The sequence below is a fragment of the Rhinoraja longicauda genome, chromosome 5 (assembly GCF_053455715.1).
Source record: "Rhinoraja longicauda isolate Sanriku21f chromosome 5, sRhiLon1.1, whole genome shotgun sequence".
Taxonomy (NCBI): domain Eukaryota; kingdom Metazoa; phylum Chordata; class Chondrichthyes; order Rajiformes; family Arhynchobatidae; genus Rhinoraja; species Rhinoraja longicauda.
In genome coordinates, this window is record NC_135957.1 from 1,100,448 (window position 1) to 1,126,609 (window position 26,162).

Below are 26,162 nucleotides of genomic sequence, written 5' to 3' on the forward strand. Positions count from 1 at the left end.
TGTGCCAATCCGTAGGAAAGCGGAGAAAGGGCAAGAAAGCGCAAAACACAGTCGACCAAATCGCGGAGACCATTTCTATTGAAGTGCTTGGTGTGTCCACGATCACCGACAAGCCGAGGATTTCGCTGCGGGTCTCGAACGTCCATCTGCACTTCCAGGTGGACACTGTGTCGCTAGTGGGTCAGGACATCTGGGAGAGGATCGGATCGCCAAAACTGAAACCGGCCAACATCCGCCTTTTCGGATACGGACGACAGGCCATTCCCACGAAAGGCAAATGCACTGTCGCCGTTCCCTGTAACGGTGTGACACAGATGTTGCCGCTGATCGTCGTTGGCAAAGAAGGTACATCCCTGTGCGCCATCGACTGGATCCGTGCTTTCAAGCTTGACATGAACGCCTTGATCTACGATGGATCAACTATGGCATTGTCATCTACCACGGACTGCAACGTGGTCAGCAAGTGCCAGAACAACCTGCAGAAGGTTCTTGTGCAGAAGTGAAGAAAGCCAATGGAATGTTGGCCTTCATAACAAGAGGAGTTGAGTATAGGAGCAAAGAGGTCCTTCTGCAGTTGTACAGGGCCCTAGTGAGACCGCACCTGGAGTACTGTGTGCAGTTGTACAGGGCCCTAGTGAGACCACACCTGGAGTACTGTGTGCAGTTGTACAGGGCCCTAGTGAGACCGCACCTGGAGTACTGTGTGCAGTTGTACAGGGCCCTAGTGAGACCGCACCTGGAGTACTGTGTACAGTTTTGGTCTCCAAATTTGAGGAAGGATATTCTTGCTATTGAGGGCATGCAGCGTAGCTTTACTAAGTTAATTCACGGAATGGCGGGACTGTCATATGTTGAAAGACTGGAGCGACTAGGCTTGTATACATTGGAATTTAGAAGGAAGAGAGGGGATCTTATCGAAACGTATAAGATTATTAAGGGGTTGGACACGTTAGAGGCAGGAAGCATGTTCCCAATGTTGGGGGAGTCCAGAACAAGGGGCCACAGTTTAAGAATAAGGGGTAGGCCATTTAGAACGGAGATGAGGAAAAACCTTTTCAGTCAGAGAGTTGTGAATCTGTGGAATTCTCTGCCTCAGAGGGCAGTGGAGGCCAATTCTCTGAATACATTCAAGAGAGAGCTAGATAGAGCTCTTAAGGATAGCGGAGTCAGGGGGTATGGGGAGAAGGCAGGAACGGGGTACTGATTGAGAATGATCATCCATGATCACATTGAATGGTGGTGCTGGCTCCAAGGGCCGAATGGCCTCCTCCTGCACCTATTGTCTATTGTCCATTGTCTATTGATCAGTTTCCGGCCGTTTTGGCACCTGGGCTCGGGCACTGCACAAAGATGAAGGCACGGCTCACACTCAAAGACGATGCCGGCCCTAAGTTCTTCAAACCACAGTCCAGTTCCGTCGACAAGGAACTAACTCTGGCGTCAGTCTGCAAAGGAGCACTCGGGTAATATGGCCGCCGAAACAACAGCAGCAACACCAGCAAGCAAGCAGCGACCGCCTTTGGAAGGCGCCTCTATGCCTTCAGGAGATCTATACGAGGTGGAGAAGATTGTCGAGAAAAGGAATGATAAAAAGGGCAAGTGGGAGTACCTTGTATGATGGGAAGGCTATGGAAGTAATCAAGACACTTGGGAACCGGAGCATCACCTTCTTCACGGTGACGCATTTATTGATGAGTTCAACGGACTCAACGCTTCCAAAGAAAAGCAAACTAAGTCAGGGACAACAAGAAAATTGTAGCTGCGAAAACAGTGCATTACAGAACCACTGCAGATTATGTCTTACAGAAAGATAATAACTCGTTTCAGAATGGCGATGCTAGACACAGCGAAAATGCATTACAGTTTGACAATACCCCAAGGCGACTCATTCAGGAATAGAGACGTTCAAACTGGAAAGGGGGAGTGTGATGTTTGGTGGACCATGTGGGGTGGGAGAACCCGTTGCTCCTCCCGTGCGGCAGGTGGCGCTGAACAGGACAAAGGGAGATGTTTTTGTACATAGTTATCTTGGCTGTACACAGTGTGTGAGTGTCCAGCCAGATCGTGTGGTTGCAGCCATTTTAGTTGTCTTGCTGCCAGCATTGAGTTAATGCAATAAAGACTTCTGTTGTACCTTGAAGACTCTAAAATTTTATACAATACAATACAATGCAATACAATATATCTTTATTGTCATTGTACAGGGGTACAACGAGATTGGGATACAGACATAGATTAAGAGTTAAGAGCACGGAAGATATGGATCAAATACTGATAGGTGGGACTATTGTAGCTGGGACATGGTGGCCGGTGTGGGCAAGTTGGGCCAAATGGCCTGTTTCCATGCTTCATCACTCTATGACTCTATGAGGGGCAATCTCTTTAAAACTCCCAAAACGCTTGGAACAGGCATGAGGAATTGCAGATGCTGGAATCTTGGGCAAGACACAAAGTTCTGGCCGATCAGGCAATATCTGCGAAGGGCTAATCTACCCTTGCAGCTAAAATCCCTCATCCCGATAAGCACTCTTATGAATGGAGGGTCGGCACGGTGGCGCAGCGGTAGAGTTGCTGCCTTACAGCGAATGCAGCGCCGGAGACTCAGGTTCGATCCCGACTACGGGCGCCGTCTGTACGGAGTTTGTATGTTCTCCCCGTGACCTGCGTGGGTTTTCTCCGAGATCTTCGGTTTCCTCCCACACTCCAAAGACGTGCAGGTTTGTAGGTTAATTGGCTTGGAAAAATGTAAAAATTGTCCCTAGTGGGTGTGGGATAGTGTTAGTGTGCGGGGATCGCTGGTCGGCGCGGACCCGGTGGGCCGAAGGCCCTGTTTCTACGCTATATCTCTAAACTAAACTAAACTAAAGACAGTTGCACATATTAGTAAGAACATCTAAACTCCATTTTATCAAACGTTAAGCCCAAACTTGTCCTCGGAGCGCGGACATTATTTATTTCAAAAATAAGCTTTATTGATCAAATGTGCTGTACCTGTACAAGGACTGTAAAATAGTGCATGTGTGCCCATTGTAATCTTCACTATCAAGTCTAATGGAGACATGTAAAATTCTTCAGGGATTGGACGGGCGAGATGCAGGAAATATGTTCCCCATGTTGGGGGAGTCCAGAACCAGGGGCCACACAGTTTAATTATAAGGGGTAGGCCATTTAGAACTGAGATGAGGAAAAACGTTTTCACTCAGAGAGTTGTGAATCTGTGGAATTCTCTGCCGCAGAGGGCAGTGGAGGCCGATTCACTGGATGTTTTCAAGAGAGAGTTAGATAGAGCTCCTCGGGCTAACGGAATCAAGGGATGTGGGGAGAAGGCAGGAACGGGGTACTGATTTTGGATGGTCAGCAATGATCATATTGAATGGCGGTGCTGGCTGGAAGGGTCAGATGGCCTCCTCCTGCACCTATGTTTCTATGTTTGCTTCTTGGGGAATGGTCCCCTGGTGTGGTGGTGCCCCAGGGATCACGTGAAGGTCCTCAACGGGTAGGTTTCTGACGCGGATGCCCGGCTCGATGACTAACTGCTTGTTCTTTGTTCTTCGTCTTCTCCCCAGGATGAGTTGGACCTCACGGACAAGAATCGAGATGCGATGTTTGCACTGCCAGCGGAGAAGAAATGGCAGATCTACTGCAGCAAGAAGAAGGTAGGAAGAGGGGTGAGGAGGGGGGGGTGGGGTGGGGGGGGGGGGGGGACGGGACGTGGTCCTGGTGGGCTGATGGACCGCTGGTGGGAAGGAGGTGGTTTGAGCCATCCATTGAAAAATCGATTGAAAGACTTGGACCACCGAGTCCATAAGGCACCGCCCTGGTGGCGCACCTGGGTAAAGCCGCTGCCTCACTTTGCCAGAGACCCGGGTTCGATCCCGACCTCGGGTGCTGTGTGTGTGTGTCTATGTGTGTGTGTGTGTGTGCGTGCGTGCGTGTGTGTGTGTGTGTAAGTGTGTCTGTCTGTATGTGTGTGTGTAAGTGTGTCTGTATGTGTGTGTGTGTGTGTGTGTGTGTGTGTGTGTGTGTGTGTCTGTGTCTGTCTGTATCTGTGTGAAAAGGTTACCCCTCTGATACCTATCTATTCTTTCCCCTTCACCTTGAACCTATGTCTTCTTGTCCTCGATTCCCCTACTCCGGGTAAGAGACTCTGTGCGTCTACCCGATCTATTCCTCTCATGATTTTGTACACCTCTATAAGATCACCCCTCATCCTCCTGCGCTCCATGGAATAGAGTCCCAGCCTGCTCAACCTCTCCCGAAAGCTCACACCCCTCTAGTCCTGGCAACATCCTCGTAAATAATGCTCTGGACCCTTTCCAGCTTGACAACATCTTTCCTATAACAGCCAAGCAGGACCATTCTTTTGAAGTGGATCTATTCTGACCGCCCTGGGCAGATATCTCCGTCCAATAGCATGATAATTGTCCATCCAGGCAAGTACTTGCCTTCAGGAGGTCTAGGACTGTTGTCAACGTTTTACAGATGGAGTTTATGGTTCTGCAGACAAAAAGATGGCGGTTTGCACGATTAGTAACCATTCACACCACTCAGTGAGGGAACATAGAACACAGAGCTGAACGGTGGCGCAGCGGTAGAGCTGCTGCCTTACAGCGCCAGAGACCCGGGTTCGATCCTGACTACGGGCGCTGTCTGTACGGAGTTTGTACGTTCTCCCCGTGACCCGCGTGGGTTTTCTCCGAGATCTTCGGTTTCCTCCCACACTCCAAAGACGTCCAGGTATGTAGGTTAATTGACTGGGTAAATGTAAAAATTGTCCCTAGTGTGTGTAGGATAGTGTTAATGTGCGAGGATCATTGGTCGGCGCGGACCCGGTGGGCCGAAGGGCCTGTTTCCGCGCTGTATCTCTAAACTAAACCGAGCTAAACTATCTCTTCAAAGCATACCAGTTGAATCGATGCCTGTTCAACCTCTCGTGTTGTTGGTAGGGACAATAATAATATTTAAAAGATGCTTGGACAGGTACATGAACAGGAAAGGTGTCTATGCTGTGTGACTCTCTGACTGTCCCTGTTACTAATCCCCCCTAATCCATTCTTACGACTGTCCTTAAAACCTATGCAGCATCTCTGGAGAACATGGATTGGTGGTACTTTGGGTTGAGACCCTTGTTGACCTACTACCTGCCATGTTCTGCCTTTTCCAGCCTTCTTCCTCCCCCCCCTCACCTTCCACACACACAATCAGACTGAAGAAGGGCCTTGGCCCAAAACATCGGTGGCGCAGCGGTAGAGTTGCTGCCTTGCAGCGAATGCAGCGCCTGAGACTCAGGTTCGATCCTGACTACGGGCGCCGTCCGTACGGAGTTTGTACGTTCTCCCCGTGACCTGCGTGGGTTTTCTCCGAGATCTTCGGTTTCCTCCCACACTCCAAAGACGTACACACACACAGGTATGTAGGTTAATTGACTGGGTAAAATGTAAAAATTGTCCCTAGTGTGTGTAGGATAGTGTTAATGTGCGGGGATCGCTGGGCGGCGCGGACTCGGTGGGCCGAAGGGCCTGTTTCCGCGCTGTATCTCTAAAACAAAATCACTGATCAATGTTTTCCAGAGATGCTGAGTTACTCCAGCACTTTGTGTCTTTTTGTGAATGAACCAACGTCCTGTATTTCCTTATTTCCTCCCTGAAACTGTGCCTTTCTACAGTCAGAATTTCTTTAGTCAGAGGGTGGTGAATCTGTGGAATTCTTTGCCACAGAAGGCTGTGGAGGCCACAAGTCAGTGGATATTTTGAAGGCGGAGATTGACAGGTTCTTGATCAGTGCGGGTGTCAGGGGTTACGGGGAGAAGGCAGGAGAATGGGGTTGGGAGGGAGAGATAGATCGGCCACGATTGAATGGCAGAGTAGACTTGACGGGCCGAATGGCCTAATTCTGCTACTCTCACTTGCGACTTTGTTGAAACCTCTGGCTCCTCTTGTCCTGCGTGGATGTGTGGAGGGTCTTCTTTGCGGCGAGCCGCTAGGGCAGTTTGATTGCCGGGAGGAAGGGCAAGGTTCTCTCGCCTTTCCCCCACCGGCGCTCCGAGCGGCTCCCCCCCTTCCCGACGTTCTTCACCTCGGCCCCGCCCACGGCCCAGGGCGCCATGTCATGGGAAAGATATCGTCAAGCTTGAAAGGGTTCAGGAAAGATTTTTGAGGATGTCGCCAGGACTGGAGGGCGTGAGCTACAGGGAGAGGTTGAGCGGGCTGGGTCTCTATTCCATGGAGCGCAGGAGGATGAGGGGTGATCTTATACAGTCTGAACCTATTCATGTACCTGTCCAACTGTTTCTTATCTATACATCATCGTCTGTATCTTTCCCTTTCCCCTGACTCTTCGTCTGAAGAAGGGTCTCGACCCGAAACGTCACCCATTCCTTCTCTCCTGAGATGCTGCCCTACCCGCTGAGTTACTCCAGCATTTTGTGAATAAATACCGGTGATCTTATAGAGGTGTACAAAATCATGAGGGGAATAGATCGGGTGGAGTCTCTTGCCCAGAGTTGGTGAATCGAGGACCAGAGGTCATAGGTTCAAGGTGAAGGGGAAGAGATTTAACGGGAATCCGAGGGGTAACTTTTTTCACACAGAGGGTGGTGGGTGTATGGAACGAGCTGACGGAGAAGTTAGTTGAGGCTGGGACTATCCCATCGTTTAAGAAACATTTGGTCAGGTACATGGATAGGACAGGTTTGGAGGGTTTATGGGCCAAGTGCAGGCAAGTGGGACTAGGGTAGCTGGGTCATTGTGTGTGGGCAAGTTGGGCCGAAGAGCCTGTTTCCACGCCGTATCACTCTATGACACTAAAAGGAAAACACAAAGGCTCTCTTTGCAGGAGAAAACAGGGGCCGATAAAACAAAGGCAGCCGTCGGCCAATACTCTGAACGGGATCGCTACCACATGTCCAACCTCCCACAACATCTGCAACCATTTGGGGCACTTGGCACTGTGGAGAGGGCCGGAGAAAGGTGTTTTCTTAATGAGAATATTGCGCGCATTGACGCCAAACCAGCGCCTCCAGTATAATGGTGTAAAATAAGCAGGCAATATATTTTAATGCGGCGCCATTAATATTTATTTCAATTTTTTGGCCTGCGATCAGTAGGGGGCTCTCTCCCAAGGGCAGGGGGGAAATGTGTTTTGAAACTGGCCCAGAGTCCATGGAGTTTTCTAGCTGTCAGGCTACCTTGAAGGATTAAGCTCTCCCAGAACTTGCCTTCAGACCAGCCCCTTGTCCAGGTAAGACAAAAAAAAATGACGATGCTGGTTTAAAGCGAAGGTAGACACAAAATGGCGGGGTAACTCAGCGGGTCAGGCAGGATCACGGGAGAGAAGGAATGGGTGACGTTTCGGATCGAGACCCTTCTTTAGACTGACGTCAGGGGAGGGGGCTGGACAGATTTCTTTTAGAGATACAGCGCAGAAACAGGCCCTTCGGCCCACCGGGTCCGCGCCGCCCAGCGATCCCCGCACATTAACACTGTCCTACGCACACTAGGGACAATTTTTACATTTACCCAGTCAATTAACCTACAAACCTGCACGTCTTTGGAGTGTGGGAGGAAACCGAAGATTTCGGAGAAAACCCACGCGGGTCACGGGGAGAGCGTACAAACTCCGTAAAGACGGCGCCCGCAGTCAGGATCGAACCCGAGTCTCCAGCAACTCTACGGCTGCGCCACCGTGCCACCCCCCGACAGAGATAAAATGTCGTCGGAGACAGGAAGACCAGTGGGAGAACTGGGAGGAGGAGGGGATGGAGAGAGAGAGGGAAAGCAAGGGACTATCTGAAGTTGGAGAAGTCATACCGCTGGGGTGTAAGCTGCCCAAGCGTAATATGAGGTGCTGTTCCTCCAATTTGCACTGGGCCTCACTCTGACAATGGAGGAGGCCCAGGACAGAAAGGTCAGACTGGGAATGGGAGGGGGAGTTGAAGTGCTGAGCCACTTGGCTGGGCTTTCTCGCAGGGTGGCGGGTGCAGGAAAAGAGCCGCAGGACGTAGAGTCACGGGAGCGCGGAAGCAGGCCATTCCGCCCATCTCACCCATGCCGACCAAGATCCTCCCATTTTAGCTGGCCGCATTTGGCCACGTTTGGCCCAAGCGTAGGACAAATGTAACCAGCCAAGAAGCAGGAAGGACATCCTTGCTATTGAGGCTGTGCAGCGTAGGTTCACCGGTTTAATCCCCGGGATGGCGGGACTGTCATATGAGGAAAAATTGGAAAGACTGGGCTTGTATACACTAGAGTTTAGAAGGATGAGAGGGGATCTTATAGAGACGTATAAAATTATGAAAGGACTGGACAAACTAGATGCAGGAAAAATGTTCCCAATGTTGGGCGAGTCCAGAACCAGGGGCCACAGTCTAAGAATAAAGGGGAGGCCATTTAAAACTGAGATGAGAAAAAAACCTTTTCACCCAGAGAGTTATGAATTTGCGGAATTCTCTGCCACAGAGGGCAGTGGAGGCCAATTCACTGGATGAATTTAAAAGAGAGTTAGATAGAGCTCGAGGGGCTAGTGGAATCAAGGGATATGGGGAGAAAGCAGGCACGGGTTACTGATTGTGGATGATCTGCCATGATTACAATGAGTAGCGGCGCTGGCTTGAAGGGCCGAATGGCCTCCTCCTGCACCTATTTTCTATGTTTCTAAAGGCCTTTCAGTCCATCTCATCCATGCATCTGAAGAAGGGTCTCGACCTGAAATGTCACCCATTTCTTCTCTCCAGAAATGCTGCCTGACCCGCTGAGTTACTCCAGCACTTTGTGAAACGTCATCCATCCATGTTCTCCAGAGATGCTGCCTGACCCGCTGAGTTGCTCCAGCTTTTTGTGTCTATTTCCGACCAAGATGCTCCATCTTAGCTGGTCGCCTTTGACCACATTTTGCCCAGGTGTGGGACCAATGTAAGAAGCAAGCCATTCAGCCCATCTCATCCATGCTGACCACAAGGTACTGGCTCGAAGGGCCGAATGGCCTTCTCCTGCACCTAATTTCTATGCAAGACCCCATCTTAGCTGGTCACATTTGGCCACATTTGGCTCAAGTGTGACTAGCTAACATGGGGCATTCCAGGCTTGGATACACTGGAATTTATAAGGATGAGAGGAGATCTTATCGAAACGTATAAGATTATTAAGGGGTTGGACACGTTAGAGGCAGGAAACATGTTCCCAATGTTGTGGGAGTCCAGAACAAGGGGCCACAGTTTAAGAATAAGGGGTAGGCCATTTAGAACGGAGATGAGGAAAAACTTTTTTAGTCAGAGAGTTGTGAATCTGTGGAATTCTCTGCCTCAGAAGGCAGTGGAGGCCAATTCTCTGAATGCATTCAAGAGAGAGCTAGATAGAGCTCTTAAGGATAGCGGAGTCAGGGGGTATGGGGAGAAGGCAGGAACGGGGTACTGATTGAGAATGATCAGCCATGATCACATTGAATGGCGGTGCTGGCTCGAAGGGCCGAATGGCCTACTCCTGCACCTATTGTCTATTGTCTATTGGCATCTCTCTAAACCTTTCCTATTCGTGTCCTTGTCCGAGTGTCTTTTAAATGATGTTATAGTACCTGCCTCAACTACCTTCCCTGGCAGCTCGTTCCATACACCCACCACCCTCTGCGTGGAATAGTTTCCCTTTTCGTTCTTACTAAATCTTTCCCCTCTTACCTTGAATCTATGTTTCCCTGGTTTTTGATTCCCCTCCCTTGGGTAAAAGACCAGGTCATTCGCTCGTTGAAGATGGTGAGTGTGTCGAATGAGTTGCCAGAGGAGGTAGTTGAGAAGGTACTATCACAATGTTTAAAAAACATTGGTACATGGATCGGACAGGTTTAGAGGGATATGGGCCAAGTGTGGGCAGGTGGGACTAGTGTAGATGGGTCATGTTGGTCGAGTATAGGAGCAAAGAGGTCCTTCTGCAGTTGTACAGGGCCCTAGTGAGACCGCACCTGGAGTACTGTGTGCAGTTTTGGTCTCCAAATTTGAGGAAGGATATTCTTGCTATTGAGGGCGTGCAGCGTAGGTTTACTAGGTTAATTCCCGGAATGGCGGGACTGTCATATATTGAAAGACTGGAGCGACTAGGCTTGTATACACTGGAATTTAGAAGGATGAGAGGGGATCTTATCGAAACATATAAGATTATTGAGGGGTTGGACACGTTAGAGGCAGGAAACATGTTCCCAATGTTGGGGGAAGTCCAGAATCAGGGGTCACAGTTTAAGAATAAAGGGTAGGCCATTTAGAACGGAGATGAGGAAAATCTTTTTCAGTCAGAGAGTTATAAATCTGTGGAATTCTCTGCCTCAGAAGGCAGTGGAGGGCAATTCTCTGAGTGCATTCAACAGAGAGCTAGATAAGAGCTCTTAAAGGTAGCGGAGTCAGGGGGTATGGGGAGAAGGCAGGAACGGGGTACTGATTGAGAATGATCAGCCATGATCACAGTGAATGGTGGTGCTGACTTGAAGGGCCGAATGGCCTCCCCCTGCGCCTATTGTCTATTGACTTGGGCACATTGGGTGAGGGGTCTGTTTCCGTGCTGTATGACTCTATAACTTTATTCCTCAAAGCACAGGGTAGGGGAATCAAGAACTAGAGGGCACAGGTTTAAGATGAGTGGGACAAGATTTAATAGGAACATATTAAGGGGCCATCTTTTTATCCAGATGGTGGTGGGTGTATGGAACCAGCTGCCAGAGGAGGTGGTTGAGGCAGGTGCCATAACAACATTTAAAAGACACTTGGACTGTGCGGACAGTTGGTGAAACACATCTTGTTGAAAACGCATCTGGAATGTAGTTTCTCAGGTTAATCTCCTTATTTAAGGACAGATGTGTTGGAAGGTTTACAAGACTGATGCCTGGCAAGGTCATGTTGCTGCATGAGGGAAGGTCCAGAACCAGGGGCCACAGTCTGAGAATAAAGGGGAGGCCATTTAAAACTGAGGTGGGAAAAAAACTTTTTCACCTGGAGAGTTGTGAATTTGTGGAATTCTCTGCCACAGAGGGCAGTGGAGGCCAAATCACTGGATGAATTTAAAAGAGAGTTAGATAGATAGAGCTCTAGGGGCTAGCGCAATCAAGAGATATGGGGAGAAGGCAGGCACGGGTTACTGATTGTGGATGATCAGCCATGATCACAATGAGTGGTGGCGCTGGCTCGAAGGGCCGAATGGCCTCCTCCTGCACCTATTTTCTATGTTCAAACAGAAAAAAACATTTTCACCCAGAGAGTTGTGAATTTATGGAATTCTCTGCCACAGAAGGCAGTGATAGGCCAATCCACTGGATGGATTTAAAAGAGAATTAGATAGATAGAGCTCTAGGGGCTAGTGGAATCAAGGGATATGGGGAGAAGGCAGGCACGGGTTACTGATTGTGGATGATCAGCCACGATCACAATGAATGGCGGTGCTGGCTCGAAGGGCCGAATGACCTCCTCCTGCACCTATTTTATAGACAATAGGCAATAGGTGCAGGAGGAGGCCATTCGGCCCTTTGAGCCAGCACCGCCATTCAATGTGATCATGGCTGATCATTCTCAATCAGTACCCCGTTCCTGCCTTCTCCTCATACCCCTGACTCCGCTATCCTTAAGAGCTCTATCTAGCTCTCTGTCGAATGCATTCAGGGAATTGGCCTCCACTGCCTTCTGAGGCAGAGACTTCCACAGATTCACAACTCTCTGACTGAAAAGGTTTTTCCTCACCTCCGTTCTAAATGGCCTACCCCTTATTCTTAAACTGTGGCCCCTTGTTCTGGACTCCCCCAACATTGGGAACATGTTTCCTGCCTCTAACGTGTCCAACCCCTTAATAATCTTATACGTTTCGATAAGATCCCCTCTCATCCTTTTCGATGTTTCTATGTTTTTGGGTAGACCTGGCTTGCACCTGATAGAATTTGGAGAGTGCCTGAGAAATATAAAATCCAGAGAGCCCTTTTCAGGGTGCATGCGGCTAAGGTGTAGCAGAGCGATGCCACTGATTCACAAGGCTGGGTCCCCGGTTCGATCCTGACCTCAGCTGCTCTGGGTGTTCCCGTTCATCGGTTCTAGGAGCAGAAGTAGGCCGCTTGGCCCATCAGGTCTACTCTGCCATTCCATCATGCCTTGATCTGTCCTCCCCTCTCAACCCCGTTCTCCCGCCTTCTCCCCAACGCCCACGACACCTGTAATAATCGAGAGCGCGGAGTTTGAACGTTCTCCCCGTGACCGCGTGGGCTTCCTCCCATGTCTCAGAGAACGTCCGGGATTGTAGGATGACTGGCTCTCCGCGTATTGCCCCTGGTGTGTTGGGAGTGGATGGGAAAGTAGGATAACGTAGAACTAGTGGGAGGGGATAATCGATGGTCGGCGCAGACTCGATGGGCCGAAGGGCCCGTTTCCATGGTGTATCTTTCGATCAATACGATCATACCGTCAATGAATCGATCGGGATGGTTTTTCTCTTGTGGAAGACCGTAGAACCTGTTCCAAAATCAGAGATCGCCCTTCGAAAAGAGGGCTGAGGTAAAATGTTCTCGTGCAGGAAAGAAAACTGCAGATGCTGGTTTAAATCGGAGGTAGACACAAAATGCTGGAGTAACTCAGCGGGTCAGGCAGCATCTCTGGAGAGAAGAAAATGTTCTCGTAGTGGGTGGTGAGTCTTTAAATCCTTCCCTCAAAGGCTGATGAAAGTCCTTGAATATTTTTAAGTGAGGTAGATGGAGTTTTGATACGCAAGGGGGTGAAAGATTAGCAAGGCTGGAAGGGAAAGTGGAGATGTAACGTACGGTGAGATAAGCCATGAGCTTATTCTCGATGGAGGAACTGTTTAGACAATAGACAATAGGTGCAGGAGGAGGTCATTCGGCCCTTCAAGCCAGCGCCGCCATTCAATGTGATCAAGGCTGATCATTCTCAATCAGTACCCCGTTCCTGCCTTCTCCCCATACCCCCTGACTCCGCTATCATTAAGAGCTCTATCCAGCTCTCTCTTGAATGCATTCAGAGAATTGGCCTCCACTGCCCGTATCAGATTATCAAGGGGTTGGACACGTTAGAGGCAGGAAACATGTTCCCAATGTTGGGGGAGTCCAGAACCAGGGGCCACACAGTTTAAGAATAAGGGGTAGCCATTTAGAACGGAGATGAGGAAAAACTTTTTTAGTCAGAGAGTTGTGAATCTGTGGAATTCTCTGCCTCACAGAGAATTCCACAGATTCACAACTCTCTGACTAAAAAAGTTTTTCCTCATCTCCGTTCTAAATGGCTACCCCTTATTCTTAAACTGTGTGGCCCCTGGTTCTGGACTCCCCCAACATTGGGAACATGTTTCCTGCCTCTAACGTGTCCAACCCCTTGATAATCTGATACGTTTCGATAAGATACTTTTCTTCACAGCTGTTACCAGGTTACTGAACCAACTAGAGAGTTGTTCTGACCTCCCATCTACCTCATTGGAGATTCTCGGACTATCTTTTATTGGACTTTACTGCACTTTATCCCGCACTAAACGTTATATTCCCTTTACCCACATCTGTGGACAGCTTGAATATAATTATGTATAGCCTTTCCGCTGACTGGTTAGCACGCAACCAAAGAGCTTTTCACCAAACCTCGGAACACGTGACAATAAACTGATCTGAACTAAACAGAGTAAAGCTGTTGAATAGTAAAGCAGGCAAAGAGGAAATTAAGGTGGAAGATTTAACAGGAATCTGAGGGGTATCTTTATTACACGAAGGGTGGTGGGTGTATTGAACGAGCTGCCAGAGGAGGTAGTCGAGGCTGGGACTATCCCAACGTTTCCAAAACAGGTGCATGACTAGGGCAGGTTCGGAGGGATATGGACCAAACGCGGGCAGGTGGGACTAGTGTAGCTGGGACTTCCCGGAATGGCGGGACTGTCATATGTTGAAAGATTGGAGCGACTAGGCTTGTATACACTGGAATTTAGAAGGATGAGAGGAGATCTTATCGAAACGTATAAGATTATTAAGGGGTTGGACACGTTAGAGGCAGGAAACATGTTCCCAATGTTGGGGGAGTCCAGAACCAGGGGCCACAGTTTAAGAATAAGGGGTAGGCCATTTAGAACTGAGATGAGGAAAAACCTTTTCAGTCAGAGAGTCGTGAATCTGTGGAATTCTCTACCTCAGAAGGCAGTGGAGGCCAATTCTCTGAATGTATTCAAGAGAGAGCTAGATAGAGCTCTTAAGGATAGCGGAGTCAGGGGGTATGGGGAGAGGGCAGGAACGGGGTACTGATTGAGAATGATCAGCCATGATCACATTGAATGGCGGTGCTGGCTCGCAGGGCCGAATGGCCTCCTCCTGCACCTATTGTCTATTGTCTATTGGGACATTGTTGGCCGGTGTGGGCGTTGGGCCGAAGGGCCTGTTTCCACGCTGTATCACTCTATGACTATGACTCTACAAGCTGTAAAAAGCTGCACCTTGGTACATGTGACAGTAGTAATGTAAACTAAACTACACCGCAGGTTCTGCCGTAGCACAATTGATGCTCCCCTGTGTCCTCTCGCGCTCCACCAGAGATGGATGATGCATTCCTTTCCCTGTCAAAGACCTGCTCTACCAATGAATGAAGGGGCGGTCACGGTGGCACAGCGGTAGAATCGCTGCCTCACAGCGCTTTCAGCGCCGGAGACCCGGGTTCCATCCCGACTACGGGTGCTGTCTGTACGGAGTTTGTACGTTCTCCCCGTGACCTGCGTGGGTTTTCTCCGAGATCTTCGGTTTCCTCCCACACTCCAAAGACGTGCAGGTTTGTAGGTCAATTGGCTTGGTATCAATGTAAATTGTCCCGAGTGTATGTAGGGTAGTGCTAGTGTGTGGGGATCACTGGTCAGAGAGTCATAGAGTGAAACAGGCCAATTGGCCCAACATGCCCATACCAGCCAACAAGTCCCAGCCGCACTGGGCCTACCTGCCCGCGTTGGCCCATATCCCTCCAAACCTATTCATGTACCTGTCCAACTGTTTCTTATCTATACATCATCGTCTGTATCTTTCCCTTTCCCCTGACTCTTCGTCTGAAGTAGAGTCTCGGCCCGAAACGTCACCCATTCCTTTTCCCCAGAGATGCTGCCTGACCCGCTGAGTTACTCCAGCATTTTGTGGTACCCTCAGTCGAAAGTAGAGTCTCGACCCGAAACATCACCCATTCCTTTTTCCCCAGAGATGCTGCCTGACCCGCTGAGTTTCTCCAGCTTTTTGTGTCCATCTCAGAATTGGAGGTTAATTGGCTTTGGTGAAAATTGTAAATTGTCCCTAGTGGGTGTAGGATGGTGCTAGTGTGTGGGGATCGCTGGTCGGCGCGGTCACGTTTGGGCCGAAGGCCCTGTTTCCGCGTGGTGTCTTAGATTTAGAGATACAGCGCAGAAACAGGCCCTTTGGCCCACGGGGTCCGCGCCGCCCAGCGATCCCCGCACACTAACACTATCCTACACCCACTAGGGACAATTACATTTGCCCAGCCAATTAACCTACAAACCTGCACGTCTTTGGAGTGTGGGAGGAAACCGAAGATCTCGGAGAAAACCCACGCAGGTCACGGGGAGAACGTACAAACTCCGTACAGACGGCACCCGTAGTCGGGATGGAACCCGGGTCTCTGGCGCTGCATTCGCTGTAAGGCAGCAACTCTGCCGCTGCGCCACCGTGACCGCCCCTAAACTAAACTAAACTAAATTTTCCGTTCCACTTCACTAACCCTTGTGGGGACCTTTGGAGTCGAAAGCAATGAAGTCCCCGGAGTGGGGGCTGCAAAAGAGATCAGTGTGTGTGAACGGGTGGCATTAATCAATCCATGAAAGGGGTCTTTGTTGTCACAGAGGAGATGAAAGGAGGCTTAATCACCTGCTCGGATCTGCGACAGGCCACAAATTGCCCTCATGTTGGGTTGGGAGGTTAAGTACTTTAACATTAAAGGAAGGCATACACCATCCCCCCATCCCCCCCCCTCCCCCCCACCCCAGAGTGTGGGAGGACTTCTGTCAAAGTGACACAGCTCCCTTCACACAGTTGTTAGGTTTGGTTTAGAGATGTTTCCTTTAGAGATACAGCGCGGAAACAGGCCCTTCGGCCCACCGGGTCCGCGCCGACCAGCGACCTCCGCATATTAACACTGTCCTACACCCACTAGGGACAATTTTTACATTTGCCCAGCCAATTAACCTACAAACCGGCACGTCTTTGGAGCGTGGGAGGAAACCGAACATCTCGGAGAAAACCCACGCAGGTCACGGGGAGAACGTACAAACTCCATACAGACGGCGCCCGTAGTCAGGATCGATCCTGAGTCGCCGGCGCTGCATTCGCTGTAAGGCAGCAACTCTACCGCTGCGCCACCGTGCCGCCCTTTCCTTTAGAGAATCAGCGCTGAAACAGGCCCTTCGGCCCACCGGGTCCGCGCCGACCAGCGATCCCCGCACACTAACTCTATGCTACACCCACTAGGGACAGTTTACACTTAGACCAAGGCCAATTAACCTCTAAACTTGCACGTCTTTGGAGCGTGGGAGGAATCTGAAGATCTCGGAGAAAAGCCGCGTAGGTCACGGGGAGAACGTACAAACTCCGTGCGGACAGCGAGTTTGTAGTCGGGATCGAACTTGTGTCTGTGGTGCTGTGAGGCAGCAACACTACCGCTACCATCCTCTGGTTGGCACTGCTTCCAGCTATTTCTGTGATAAAGTCCTCGTGGGGGCCTTAGATTGTACAACAGCACGGGAAGAGGCCTTTTGGCCCACTATGCCTGTGCTGACCACGTTGCCAAGTTAAACCAATCTCATCTGTCTACACATGATCTGCATCTTATGATGGTTTATCGGATTCAATAATTCTGAAACTTTCTTTTACTTATTCATTTTGGTCACCCTGCTATCAGTTGGACGTCATTCAGATGGAGAGGGTATGGTTTATTCCTTGGAGACACAGGAGGATGAGGGGTGATCTTAGACAATAGGCGATAGACAATAGGTGCAGGAGAAGGCCATTCGGCCCTTCGAGCCAGCACCGCCATTCAATGTGATCATGGCTGATCATTCTCAATCAGTACCCCGTTCCTGCCTTCTCCCCATACCCCCTGACTCCGCTATCCTTAAGAGCTCTATCTAGCTCTCTCTTGAATGTATTCAGAGAATTGGTCTCCACTGCCTTCTGAGGCAGAGAATTCCACAGATTCACAACTCTCTGACTAAAAAAGTTTTTCCTCATCTCTGTTCTAAATGGCCTACCCCTTATTCTTAAACTGTGGCCCCTGGTTCTGGACTCCCCCAACATTGGGAACATGTTTCCTGCCTCTAACGCGTCCAACCCCTTAATAATTTTATACGTTTCGATAAGATCCCCTCTCATCCTTCTAAATTCCAGTGTATACAAACCTAGTCGCTCCAGTCTTTCAACATATGATAGTCCCGCCATTCCGGGAATTAACCTAGTAAACCTACGCTGCACGCCCTCAATAGCAAGAATATCCTTCCTCAAATTTGGAGACCAAAACTGCACACAGTTATAGAGCCCTAATAGAGGTGCACAACATCATAAGGGGAATAGATCGGATAAGTGGGCAATCTGTTACCCAGAGTAGGGGAATCAAGAACCAGGGGACATAGGTTTAAGGTGAGAGGGGAAAGATTTAATAGGAACCTGAGGGGGAACTTTTTTACACTAAGGGTGATGGGTGTATGGAACGAGCTGCTGGTGGAGGTAGTTGAGGCAGATGCGATTAACATCATTTGAAAGACATTTGGACAGGTACAGAGATAGGAAGGGTTTGGAGGGATTTGGGCCAAAGGTGGGCCGGCATAGATGAAGCATGGTTAGCATCGGCAAGTTGGGCCGAAGGGCTGTACGACTAAAATCCCTCCATTCCCTGCATATCCATAAAAGCAGCTTAAATACTAGTTTAGTTTAGTTTAGAGATACAGCGCAGAAACAGGCCCTTCGGCCCGCCGAGTCCGGGCCGACCTGCGATCGCCCCGCACACTAACACTATCCTACACACTGGGGACAATTTATAATCTTTACCAAAGCTAATTAGCCTACAAACCTGTACGTCTTTGGAGCGTGGGAGGAAACCGGAGCGCCCGGAGAAAACCCACGCGGGTCACAAGGAGAACGTACAGACAAGCACCCCCGCAGTCAGGATGGAACACGGGTCTCTGGCGCTGTGAGGCAGCAAGTCTACTACCGTGGGATAATATACTACTGTACCTGCCTCCACCACCATCCCTGGCAGTGCGTTCCAACTGCCCTCCACCCTCGGTGTAAGAAAAACCCGCCGCGCACATCTCCACGAAACTTTGCCCGTCTCATCTGAACTTGATGGATCCCTTTGAACTGTGTTTCTGACCATTGCGACTGCAATGACCCTGTCCTGGGGCGCTCCAAGGTAACACTGGGCGAACTCAATTGCCTCTCGCTTCATGACATGGTCCGTAAGACAGGGGGTCTTTGTTAGAGGCCGAGGGGAAAGCCTTGCAAATGGTCATTTGAGGGAGTGAAAGTGAGAGTTCAGTCAAAAGCTCTCTGTTCCCCACTAATCAGTTAACAGCCGAGCTTCATTGAAGTCATTCGAGTGTCCTGGTAAATGGCGCACACTGACTGTCTCATTGTCCCCAGTCTACCTGCCCTACTAGACTCTATGCACGGTGGCGATGCTGGTAGAGCAGCTGCCTCACAGCATCAGGGATCCTGGGTTCCATCCCGACCTCGGGTACTGCTGTCTGTCTGTGTGTGTGTGTGTGTGTGTGCGTGGAGTTTGCATGATCTCCCTGTGAGACCTCGTGGGTTTTCTCCGGGGGCTCCGGTTCCCTCCCGCATCCCAAAGACGTGCGGGTTTGCAGGTCAGAAACAGAAACATAGAAAATGGAGGAGGCCATTCGGCCCTTCGAGCCAGCACCGCCATTCAATGTGATCATGGCTGACCATCCAAAATGGGCGGCACGGTGGCGCAGCGGTAGAGTTGCTGCCTTACAGCGAATGCAGCGCCGGAGACCCGGGTTCCATCCCGACTACGGGCGCCGTCTGTACAGAGTTTGTACGTCTCCCCGTGACCTGCGTGGGTTTTCTCCGAGATCTTCGGTTTCCTCCCACACTCCAAAGACGTACATGTTTGTAGGTTAATTGACTGGGTAAACGTAAAAATTGTCCCTAGTGTGTGTAGGATAGTGTTAATGTGCGGGGATCGCTGGGCGGCGCGGACCCGGTGGGCCGAAGGGCCTGTTTCCGCGCTGTATCTCTAAATCTAAAATCAGTACCCCGTTCCTTCTTTCTCCCCACATCCCTTGATTCCTCTCGCCCCAAGAGCTAAATCTAACTCTGTCTTGAAAACATCCAGTGATTTGGCCTGTGTAAGAAAATAACTGCAGATGCTGGTACAAATCAAAGGTATTTATTTCACAAAATGCTGGAGTAACTCAGCAGGTCAGGCAGCATCTCAGGAGAGAAGGAATGGGTGACGTTTCGGGTCGAGACCCTTCTTCAGACTGATTTGGCCTCCACTGCCTTCTGTGGCAGAGAATTCCACAGGTTCACAACTCTCTGGGTGAAAAGGTTTTTCCTCATCTCAGTCCTAAATGGCCCCAACCCTTATTCTTAAACTGTGTGACCCCTGGTTCTGGACTCCCCCAACATCGGGAACATTTTCCTGCATTTAGCCTGTTCAATCCCTTAAGAATTTTACATGTTTCCATTAGACTTTATATTGAAGATTACAATGGGCACACATGCACTATTTTACAGTCCTTGTACAGATACAGCACATTTGATCAATAACGCTTATTTTTGAAATAAATAATGTCCGCGCTCCGAGGACAAGGTTGGGTTTAACGTTTGATAAAGTGGAGTTTAGATGCTGAGACATTTTTCCTGCATCTAGCCTGTACAATCCCTTAAGAATTCCTCCGTCTACGCCGCATCTGCGCCCGGGATGAGGTGTTCCACACTAGGGCATCAGAGATGTCCTCATTCTTCAGGAAACGGGGCTTCCCCTCTTCCATTCCCCCCGGTCATTCTTCCTTCTCCCCACTCCCGTTCGCTAGAAGGTACAGAAGCTTGAAAGCGCGCACCACCAGACTCAGGAACAGTTTCTTCCCCTCTGTTATCAGGCTTCTGAACGGTCCTTCCATAAGCTAGGGCACTGTCCCATTCACCTCTACCCCATTGCAGACATTGGACTTTGTCTCTGGAACTGGTGCGCTACAATGCTGAGAACTATATTCTGCACTCTGTATCAATATAATATAATACAATACAATACAATATATCTTTATTGTCATTGTACAGGGGTACAACGAGATTGGGAATGCGTCTCCCGTACGATGCAATAAATTAATTAGCGAGTCAGTATTAATTTAAACAACCCAATGAAACAAATTGGAACAGTTTTCATCATATCATATCATATCATATATATACAGCCGGAAACAGGCCTTTTCGGCCCACCAAGTCCATGCCGCCCAGCGATCCCCGTACATTAACACTATCCTACACCCACTAGGGACAATTTTTACATTTACCCAGCCAATTTACCTACATACCTGTACGTAAAACAGAATAAAGTGCAAGTAGATCTGTGCCGGTTCACTGTGCGATGTGACCATCCGGCTCAGCAGGACCGGTTCATAGCAGCTATGGCCCTGGGGATGAAGCTGTTCCTGAGTCTGGAGGTGCGGGCGTAGAAGGCCTTGTATCGTCTGCCCGATGGTAGGAGTTCGAACAGACTGTTGCAGGGGTGTGAAGAGTCTTTGTGGATGCTGGTGGCTTTTCTGAGGCATCGTGTGTTGTAGATGCCCTCCAAGGCTGGTAGCTGTGTTCCGATGGCCCTCTGAGCTCTATGGACTACCCGCTGAAGAGCTCTCCTCTCTGCCTCCGTGCAGCTGAGGTACCACACAGGGATGACATGTGTTAGGATGCTCTCTATGGTGCAGCGGTAGAAGGTCGTCAGCAGCTGTTGGGGTAGACCAGACTTCTTCAGTGTTCTTAGGTAGAACAGTCATTGCTGTGCCTTCTTGACCAGCGCAGCAGTGTTAGTGGACCATGTGAGGTCCTCCGAAATGTGAGTGCCCACATCTTCCCCTTTGCTCTACCTGTTGTACTTGAGTTCGACATGATTGTGTTTTTATGTGTAGAACATCTGATTTAATTGGACAGCATATTCACTGTACCTCAGTACACATGATGCTGATTAGCCTAAGCCTATAAAGGTTATTAAACTGGAAAGAGAGGAGAGAAGATTTACAAGGATGTCTCCAGGACTTGAGGGCCTGAGCTACAGGGAGAGGTTGGGCAGGCTGGGACTCTATTCCTTGGAGCGCAAGAAGATGAGGGGCGATCTTATCGAGGTGTATTAAACCATGAGGGGAATAGGTTGGGTGAATGCACAAAGACTTTTACCCAACAGAGGGCAATCAAAAACCAGAGGACATAGGTTTATGTCATAAACCTATGTAATATTTATACAGGACATATAGGACATAAGATTTATTCACAAAATGCTGGAGTAACTCAACAGGTCAGGCAGCATCTCGGGAGAGAAGGAATGGGTGACGTTTCAGGTCGAGACCCTTCTTCAGACTGAAAGGTCTCGACCCGAAACGTCACCCATTCCTTCCCTCCCAAGATGCTGCCTGACCTGCTGAGTTACTCCAGCATTTTGTGAATAAATCGATTTTGTACCAGCATCTGCAGTTATTTTCTTATAGGACATAAGATTTAATGGGAGCCTAAGGGGTAACTTTTTCACACAGAGTGCAGTGGGTATGTGGAACAAGCTGTTGAGGTAGTAGTTGAGGCAGGTGCTCAGCCTGAAGAAGGGTCTCGACCCGAAATGTCACCCATTCCTTCTCTCCAGAGATGCTGCCTGACCCGCTGAGTTACTCCAGCTTTTTGTTGTCTAGTAGTTGAGGCAGGTACTATAACAACAATTGAAAGACACAAACATATTACATGGACTAGGAAAGGTTTAGAGGGAATATATTATCAGCAGGAACTGCAAATGCTGGTTATACCAAACATGGACACAAAATGCTGGGGTAACTCCAGCAAGCGGGTGGCACGGTGGCGCGGCGGTAGAGTTGCTGCCTCACAGCGCCAGAGACCCAGGTTCCATCCTGTCTACTGTCTGTACGGAGTTTGCACGTTCTCCCCGTGACCACGTGGGTTTTCCCCGGGTGCTCCGGTTTCCACCCACTCTCTAAAGACGTGCAGGTTTGCAGGACGATTGGCTTCGGTAAAATAGTAAATTGACCCGTGTGTGTGTGGGATAGTGTTAATGTGCGGGGATCGCTGGTCGGCATGGACTCGGTGTGGGCCGAAGGGCCTGTTTCTGTGCTGTATCTCTAAACTAAACTAAACTAAACTAAACTCTGTGCTTCATGCAGCATGTCTGGAGAACATTAAAAGGTGACGTTTCAGCATTGGGATCTTTTGAGGTTTAGAGGGACATGGGCCAAATGCGGGCATAAATGGGACATCAGAATGTTGGGCTGAAGGGCCTGGGATGGGAATGTTGGGCTGAAGGGACTGCTTCCGTGCGGTTTGATTCCATGCGTCTCTGACTCTCTGGAGAATGAAGTGAGAGGCTGTCTTCTCACCTGATCCTGCTGCAGAGGGAACTGCAGATGCTGGTTTACACCGAAGAGAGACACAAAGTGCTGGAGTAACTCAGCGGGTCGGCCAGCATCTCTGGAGAGAAGGAATGGGTGACGTTGCGGGCCAGGTCTGAGGAAGGTGTCTCGACCCGAAATGCCACCTGCTCCTTCTCTCCAGAGATGCTGCCCGTCCCGCTGAGTTACTCCAGCGCTTTGTGTCTACCTGCTGCAGTCCACACCATTGCAGCACCGTTTCAAAGTACTTGCATCTCCACAGTGTCACCTATCTCAGAAGGACCCCCCCCCCCCCCCCCCCCCCCCCCCAAATAGCGAGGGGCCCTTCAGTGCAGTGGAGGTAGTGATTGTTCACTGCTGGACCCCAGACACTGGGGCCATTCGTCAACTGTTGCTGGTGTGGTTCAGAGTTCCTTGTTGACTCTCCCCCTCCCACTCCCAATCTGACCTTTCTGTCCTGGGCCTCCTTCATTGTCAGAGTGAGGCCCAGCGCAAATTGGAGGAACAGCACCTCGTATTTTGCTTGGGCAGCTGACACCCCAGCGGTATGAACAGTGAGTAGGAAAGAACTGCAGATGCTGGTTTAAATGGAAGGTGGACATAAAATGCCGGAGTAACTCAGCGGGTCAGGCAGCATCTCGGGAGAGAAGGAATGGGTGACGTTTCGGGTCGAGACCTTTCTTCAGACTGATGTCAGGGGAGGGGGCGGGACAACGATTGAATGTAGTCGGAGACAGGAAGACCGGTGGGAGAACTGAGAAGGGGGAGGGGATGGAGAGAGAGGGAAAGCAGGGACTATCTGCAGTTAGAGAAGTCAATGTTCATACCGCTGGGGTGTAAGCTGCCCAAGCGAAATATGAGGTGCTGTTCCTCCAATTTGTGCTGGGCCTCACTCTGACAATGGAGGACAGAAAGGTCAGTGTGGGAATGGGAGGGGGAATTAAAGTGCTGAGCCAGGACAGCCTTTCCAGGTGACGTAGAGGTTCACCTGCACCTCCTCCAACCTCATCTACTGTATCCGCTGTTCCAGGTGTCAACTGCTGTACATCGGCGAGACCAAGCGCAGGCTCGGTGATCGTTTCGCTGAACAGCTCCGCTCAGTCCGCCTTAACCAACCTGATCTCCCGGTGGCTCAGCACTTCAACTCCCCCTCCCACTCCCAGTCTGACCTTTCTGTCATGGGCCTCCTCCATTGTCCACCGAATTCGGCTTGCAATGCAGATTGCATTATTTCCTCTCCCCATCCTCCCCCCCCCCCCCCCCCCCCCCCTCCCCCACTAAAAAAAAGCCCTGGGGCTGGGTGGTAGTGGCGTAGCAGTTAAATCATCAATCGTGTAACCCAGGGAACAGTCCAGAAACTCAGATTTCTGAGTTCGAATCCCACCAAGGCAGCTGTGGAATTTACATTCAGTTAATAAAATGGAATTCCCCCAAAAATAACAGCCGGATTCATGAAAGCTCTTGGATCGTCATAAAAACCCACCTGGCTGCCTAACGGATTTCGGCGGAGGAGGTCTATCCAGCTCAAGTAGGGTGGCCTCTCTCTTACCCGAGCAGAATGGGCAATAAAAGCTACCTTGCCCATATCCTGGCTAAAAGAATGTAAAACCTGCACACTCCCTCTTCTCTCCCCCTCGCCAAGGCTGGCAGCACGATCAAGGACCAGTCACACCCCGGCCACTCCCTCTTCTCTCCCCCTCGCCAAGGCTGGCAGCACGATCAAGGACCAGTCACACCCCGGCCACTCCCTCGTCTCCCCTCTCCCAACGGACAAAAGGTACAGAAGTGTGAGAACGCACACCTCCAGATTCAGGGACAGTTTCTTCCCGGCTGTTATCAGGCAACTGAACCATCCCACCTCAATGGACAATAGACAATAGGTGCAGGAGGAGGCCATTCGGCCCTTCGAGCCAGCACGCACCGCCATTCAATGTGATCATGGCTGATCATTCTCAATCAGTACCCCGTTCCTGCCTTCTCCCCATACCCCTCTGACTCCTCTATCCTTAAGAGCTCTATCTAGCTCTCTCTTGAATGCATTCAGAGAATTGGCCTCCACTGCCTTCTGAGGCAGAGAATTCCACAGATTCACAACTCTCTGACTGAAACAGTTTTTCCTCATCTCAGTGCTAAATGGCCTACCCCTTACTCTTAAACTGTGGCCCCTTGTTCTGGACTCCCCCAACATTGGGAACATATTTCCTGCCTCTAACGTGTCCAACCCCTTAATAATCTTATACGTTTCGATAAGATCTCCTCTCATCCTTCTAAATTCCAGTGTATACAAGCCTAGTCGCTCCAGTCTTTCAACATACGACAGTCCCGCCATTCCGGGAATTATACCTCAACCAAGAGCAGTACTGAACTACTAGCTTTTTTGTTTAGAGATACAGTGCGGAAACAGGTCCTTTCTGCCATTAACACTATCCTACACCCACTAGGAACAATTTTTACATTTACCAAGCCAATTAACCTACAAACATGCACGTCTTTCAATCCCAAGTCCCATCCAACAGTAGCTTGTTACCAGGACAAGTCAGATTGCATACTTAACAACGGCTTTGTCAGAAGTCCTGAGGGGGATAACGAACGTTTGCCCACACGCATGTTAATATTCATCAGCCATCTTCGAAGAAGGGTCTCGACCCAAAGTGTCACCTATTCCTTTTCTCCAGAGATGCTGCCTGACCCGCTGAGTTACTCCAGTATTTTGTGTCTATCTTTGGTTTAAACCAGCATTTGCAAATTCCTTCCTACGCTATTCCTCTCTCTTTACCTTGTTCCTTTAGACTTTGGAGATACGGCGCTGAAACGGGCCCCTCAGCCCACCGAGTCCGCGCCGACCTGCGATCCCCGCACACTAGCACTCTCCTACACACACCAGGGACAATTTACAATGATACCAAAGCCTCCCTAGCATTTGAGGCCCTCTGAGGGGGCGCTGTGAACTGTTTATGTATGTGCTGTTATGTTTGTGTGCCATTGTATGTTCGTTTCTTAGTACCTGAACTGATGTACAGCACTTTGGTCAACGTGGGTTGTTTTTAAATGTGCTGTACAAATAAAACTGACTTGACTTGACTTGACTATTAACCAATAAAACCTCATTGTCTTCGGAGTGTGGGAGGAAACCGGAGCACCCGGAGAAAGCCCAAGCGGGTCACGGGGAGAACGTACAAACTACGTACAGACAGCACCCGTAGTCGGGATGGAACCCGGGTCTCTGGCGCTGCCTTCGCTGTAAGGCAGCAACTCTACCGCTGCTCCACCGTGACTGTCTACCCCTCTGGTGACCCTGGGACTATCCTTGATCGGACTTTGCTGGCTCTACCTTGCTCTAAACGTTATTCCCTTATCATGGGTGGCCACCCCACTGCCGGAACAATTTGGATGCCTTTTGAGAGGGTGAAGGTATACCAGTGAATTGCCTGAATTATGGGCATTAGCTACAAGCTGAGGTCGGACAGACTTGGATTGCTTTCTCAGTGACGTCGGAGGTTGAGGGGAGACCTGAGAGAACTATATAAAATTGTCGAGAGGCATAGATAGGGT

The 26,162-nt window shown here is 49.9% G+C and overlaps 1 protein-coding gene across 1 annotated transcript in view; it reads left to right on the top strand.

Moving 5' to 3' along the window:
• daam2 (dishevelled associated activator of morphogenesis 2) overlaps nucleotides 1-26,162 on the top strand; it is a 257,528-nt gene that overhangs the window by 116,026 nt on the left and 115,340 nt on the right. Inside the window, 1 exon segment of the mRNA XM_078399971.1 lies at nucleotides 3,567-3,656. Coding sequence (XP_078256097.1) covers nucleotides 3,567-3,656 — 90 coding nt within the window.